Source organism: Chinchilla lanigera, unplaced genomic scaffold (genome assembly GCF_000276665.1).
Source record: "Chinchilla lanigera isolate Chin_1 unplaced genomic scaffold, ChiLan1.0 scaffold00073, whole genome shotgun sequence".
Taxonomy (NCBI): Eukaryota; Metazoa; Chordata; class Mammalia; order Rodentia; family Chinchillidae; genus Chinchilla; species Chinchilla lanigera.
The window spans coordinates 1,871,031-1,877,030 of NW_004955474.1; the positions used below are offsets into that span (position 1 = coordinate 1,871,031).

The following is a 6,000-nucleotide window of genomic DNA, read 5'->3' on the forward strand; positions in this document are numbered from 1 at the left end:
GTGGCACATGCCTGTCAGCTCAGCTCCCTGGGAGGCTGAGGCAAGAGGAGCACGTATTAGAGCCCAGCCTAGGGGGCAACTCAGTGACTTAATGAGACTCTGTCACCCACAACAAAACAAAACAAGTTCAAAAGGGCTGGTGATATAGCTCGGTGCGAAGGTCTTGGGCTCAATTCCCAGCACCACAAAAAGAAAAAAAAAAAAAGAGAAAGAAAAAGGACATGACTTTCACTATTACTGATCCATTTTCTCTGGAATACTCAAGTGGCTACCTGACTAGAATACTCAGCGACTCCTGAATCCCATGTTCTCAGCCAGCTCCCCTGGGGAACTGACAGGTATCTCCACAGGAATGTCCCCTCTGCACATGGTGCACACTCACAGAACCAAAATGAAGATATTTTTTCTTTTTTTCTACAAACCTGTTCTTCTGATTTGGGTTAGCAGCCCCAAGCCAGAACTCTGGGTTTGTCCCAGACCGAGCCCTCTTCTTATCCCTCCGTGGAGCTGGTTTGGCAATTCTGCCAGCTTCTGTCTTCAGCTCACCTGCCCGGCTGCAGCCCTCGGCACTGCTCCCCATCTTGGTCAGCCCTCCCCTGACCTAGTCTCCCAGCCCCCAGCCCACTCGCTCCACCTCTGCGTCCTTCAGCCTCTCGTGTGATCAGCCCAACTCTATACTCCTACAGGTTTGGGGCAAGATAAGTGACCTCCTACCACAGAGTGTGAAAACCAAGCTGTATTCGGATATGGCCATGTCCCCTGAGAGGCCAAACTGCTTCTCTACCCTGGCTAAAAACTTGTAGTTTAGGAAAACACTCTGCTAGTGATGAAATCAGACTGACTGCTAAAGCCTCAAGACTAAATTAATGAGTTGGTACAAATGGACTATCAGGAGCTATGACCCAGAATGGTGGGTTGGATGCTCAAGTTCACACCTGTTCAAAAGTCTCAGTGACCCTTCCAATACCTGCATATACTTCTCTTTAGACATCAAAAAGGAAGGCAGGAAAAAGGCAAGATAGAGAATGCCAAGATAAAACGGGGACTCAGTGACAGGAGTCACTGGTGAGGAGGTAATCTGCTATTTTTGACAACCCTTAGGCTGTAACTACTTGTTAGATTCCTCTTGCGTATCTGTCTTCCTGAGAAACCACTTTGAAGATACCACCATGTATTACAGCAGCCATTGATATTTTCCTACTAATCTATCCATAACTCTGTAATGTTTGTATTGTTCCTATTTCGTAAATGGATGCATGTTTATTATTATGTGTTTTGTACAACAACCATTGAGAATAGTTAATGATTATTCAATAGGTCACTCATGTGTTGCTCTATTTATTTTCTTTAGAAGCCACTTTGAAGATATCAAAGTATAGTACAACTATTGACAATCTCCTGCCTCTTTTGTCTGTAACTCACTATTATTTGTCTATCTGTTTTCCTGAGAAATTATCTTATAGATAACAATATGTAAAACAATAACCATTGATAATTTCCTACCACTTTGTCTGTAATTCGGTAAGCTCCCCCTATTATTATGTTATCCTTCTTTTACTCTTTAAAATAAATTTTAAAAAAAAGATAAAATGGGGAATTAGACTGTGCTGAAGGTCCCCTATCAGATACAAACAGCATGCGAATTTCAATGTCCACTCAGATTGTTTTGGGAAAAATAAAAGTAGGTCTACTATTTTCCTTGAGCCCTACCACTACAGTAACAGCGATTGCAGGCTGGCCATCCAAATCCGTGCCTCCCTGCCTGGATGCACGGCTATAGTGCATTTTCCAAACTTCCCCGCAGGTATCTTGCGTTATGTGATTAACAACTTGGCCAACAGATCATGAATGGCGGGGGTGAAAGCCGCTTCCAGGATGGGGTCTTTAAGACAACAGCAATGGCAATCCTCCCTTACTTTCCTCCTGCCAGAACAAGGTCCAGCTTTGACCTTGCATACGATGACAGGGCCCCAGGAGAGCTACGCGAGGGAAGGAGCTGATGTCCCCATATACAAGCACAAGGAGCAGAGCTGCTGCTACCCTGGAATACCCTCCTTAAGTGTTAGTGAGCATCGAACCCCTTACTCTGCCGGGCGTTGAATGGGAGGAAGGTATCTGTTTTGTGGTTTAGCCCACGCTGACCAACACACCGCTCATAGAGGTTGAGCATTTCTAATTCAAACATCTGAAATCCAAATGCCCCGAAGTCTGAAACTCTGGGCACACCAACATGACCCCTCAAGTAGAAAGTTCCAGACCTGACCGCTCGTTGACAGGTTGCTGTCAAAATGGAGGTACACTCAAAATAGGGTATAAAAATACCTGCAGGCCAGTGGTGGTGAACCTAGGGCACACAGAACCCTCTCAGTTGGCACACCAGCCCGGTGTACAAGCTGTTTTTTTCTAAACAAAACCTCAGTATTCAGGTTTAATTATAGTGTTGACACATTAAGATAAATAAGCGGGTTTTAGGTTTTGGGCATTTGGTCTCTAAAGCGGTCAGAATCACTGTTTAGGTTCTTCATACTACGTGCACGTGGAAAGGAAAAGAGTTTCATGTGTCAACTTGGGTCTCATCCTAAGCCATCTCACTGTATATGCACACACTCCAAAATCTGGGAAAAATAGAAACTCCAAAACATTTCAAGCCCCAAGCATTTTGGTTAAGGGATAATCAAGTTATACTTTGTGATTTTTCTAGGAACAACAGCAAAAACAACAAAAGGCCCAGCACCCATGTTTAAAACAACAAATAGCAAGCTGACACACTAATAATAAAATACACAGTTTCAGAAAGTCAGACAATTTGATAGACAGACTGCTGCCTTTTATCATTGGACATCTTCATGTCTGGAGCACTGCCTGTAACCCGTGAGCTAGCTTTGCTTCCTCCGGTCCAGGCCACCAGCATCTCCTCCCCAGCTGTCAGTCACTTGGTTTCCTGCCTTGGTGTCTCCTCTGCAGGCCTCCTGGACACCATGCTGATGACTTCATTCCCCACCAAGACGCCCTGCTTCTGCTGCCGCTCGGAAACATGCATCTGCTTCTTAATGTGCAGGGACGCAGGGCTCAGGCATTTCTCCTTTCTTGACTATCCTGCTTCTGCTAAGACAGCAGACCCACGTACTGTCCAGCCAATGGAAAGGACTATCTGTTGTTCATTTGGAAGTTGTGTTACTAAGCAACAACCAGGATATGGTGAGCCAGAAGGGACCCTAGAAATTAAGTTCAACTCCTTCACTGTAACCAATGAGGAGGAGAGACCTGGAGGTTTGAACAGCTGTAGAAAGATCTCTAGGAAACTTCTGATCACTCTAAACTTAAGCACGCTCCTCCACTTTACACATTCCAAAAAATGGCTGGCTATTGTGGTCCTAAGCTCTACTAGCATGTGCATCCAGAATTTCCACACTGTTATTCCAAGAGGGATCAAAAACCCCAACTTCTTCACTCATTATCTCACATTGCTGGGTTCCGCCCAAGGAAAACGGTGATATACTACTCTAGTTTATTTCTAAATATTTAATAGATGCTGCTTTTTAAATAAGTGACAAGAATGCCAACTATAGTTTGATGACAGAAACTGATAAAATGAAATATATGCAACATTTTTCTATAATTAAAAACTTACTTAGTCTGGCCTCCTAAGAATTAGACCACTGAGATGGGTGCTATTTTTTTTTTTTTTTTTTATGTTTACCAATCATCAAACAGGATATCATCGGGGAAACAGATGAAGAGCTGCCCGGGGCCAGGCTGAGAAGAGCTGGGCTTCCGTGGCTTCTCAGGCAGTGCTGCTTCAGGGACCGTCAGCACTCGGCAATCTGGAGGCTCCCAGATACAGCTGGACAAGAGGGTTTTTTTTTTTGTTGTTTTTTGTTTGTTTGTTTTGTTTTCCGGTACCGGGAATCGAACTCACGATCTTGCGCTTGCCAGGCAGGCGCTGTGCCACTGAGCTAAATCCCCAGCCCCTGGACAAGAGGTTTCAAGACTGTAAGTTTAGTAACTATTCCTGGAAATCTTCCTTAAAAGAAGTAAATGTATATACCTCATATAAAAATACATATTTATATCATTTTATTCCACTGAGTTTAGTAAAGATTAAGTGTGCTGTCAAACGGTAAACCTGAGTTACAAGCCTCATGTGACTGGCCATTATGAACTTAGGGGACACTTCTATGAATACTGAGGGAATATTTTTAAAAGCACATTTTACGCAGCGTAAAATGATGGCTTGTTTAACATAGTTTTGTAATGTACTTACAAAGTATTAGTGTTTTATTCCCTTGGGATATCAAAAGGATCCTTGGATTTCCATCATGACCTAAATCAAGTTCACCAGTAGAAGCATGAACGTAAAAGAAGTGCCCCAATATACTTTCACACACCGTGGCACAGAGTTACTCAGATCCGTGGCTGGATCATGAGTGTGATGCTGGATTAAAGCTGTGATACCTGGATCAGTCCTCTAATTGGATTAGTACACTTGTGGGTGTGACTGAACGGATTTACTGACGACAGAAGATCCACCCCGTGTGTGAGTGGCACCAACCAATAGGCTTGCAGCCTGCATGGAATAAAAAGAGAAGAAGGAAGGCAGCTGCTTGCTGCTTTTTTCTGCCTAACACGCCATGGACTGTTTCTCCTCTGCCATGCTACCCTGCCTTGGAGCCAGCCGACTCCACACTGAGACCTCTCTAAACTGTGAGCTAAAATAAACCTTTCCTCCTTTAACCCAAGGGCACCTAGGTATTTCATTTCTGTACTGAGAAAGTAACCAAGACACTACCCATTTTTCATGTCTTATTCAATTCTTCCTACAAATCAATAACTAAGCCCTAGGATTATCTCTTTTCTAATGGATGCAAAGTTTAAGGCTCAGAGAGCACAAGAGCAAAGTTAAGTAACTTGCTCCTCAGCTGGCATACGCTCAAGGTGTTAGGGCCAGTGAGCAGCAGAACTGGGACTGAAATCTTATTTATGCAGCTATGACACCACCTTTATGGGTTTTGTGCATAATTTTCAAAGCTGACAGAGAAGGGCAGGGAGAATGTCAAAAGAACTGAGAATGGAAACTCAAAAACGGGGATTCACTGGGTTGTCCTTGGTGCAGATTCACAAGTTGGAGGCCAGCCGAGGCAACTCAGATGAGACTCTCTCAAAATAAAATAAAAAGGGCTGGGTGTAGCTCAGTGGTAGTGTCCGCTGGGTTCCACCCTTGGGGCCACCAAAAAACAAACAAACGAAACAAACACTCTAACCAGGATGTGCCTGACAAAATTTTGTAAAGCAGGATCCCATTTGCTATTGGAAAGTCTGCGTCCTCTTACTAGGCCCTGAGAAATTCGAAAACTCCTCCCTCGCCCTGTGCAGAGCTGGGTGACTGAGCTCCTCACACTGACCAGCAGGTATGCGGAGACTTCATTATTTAGTTTGCATTGCACAAAACATTAACTGTTATCTAAAAACACCTGAGTTTTAAAGACATACTTGCAAGGTTTCAAAACAATATGACCTTGTCTCTGCAACTGTGAAAAATGTCTAGAACTAGAAATGGCTAAATATCTGTCTTTACAGACATTATTTTATTCCACTCGTGGTATGGTCAACAACTCCTCCTTCCCTAAACAATCACAGGCAGTATCACCAGAACATCATCAGCGACAACTTGGGGGCACACCCCTCCCAGGAATGTGGATAACTGTATCGTTACTCTTCGCGGGCAAGGCGAGGAAACGAGCAACCGCGCGGGAGCTAGCACTAGCACGGTACAAACGTTGCTTTGTGATTTTGCGACACCAGCAAACATGCTGTTAGTTGTAAGCACCGCACGTCCTGCAAGCAAGACCCGTCTCCCCCGCACAGCGCCCAGATGCACCCCGCTCGGCTTTCACACCGTTTCAAGGCACCGGGACAGACACAGGGTTAGGAGGGAGGCCGGCCCACGCCCCGGATGCGCGGCGGGGCTCCCCGGGGCCGCGCTCACCTCGCAGCCCGCGC

At 44.8% G+C, this 6,000-nt stretch overlaps 1 protein-coding gene across 1 annotated transcript in view; it reads left to right on the top strand.

The window, feature by feature from the left end:
• Nucleotides 1–1,959: 1,959 nt before the first annotated feature.
• The window catches only part of LOC106150355, an 11,135-nt gene continuing 7,094 nt past the window's right edge, over nt 1,960–6,000 (top strand). Inside the window, exon 1 of the mRNA XM_013523096.1 lies at nt 1,960–2,061. Within this exon, the coding sequence (XP_013378550.1) occupies nt 1,960–2,061 (102 nt within the window). The remainder of the gene's footprint in view (nt 2,062–6,000) is intronic.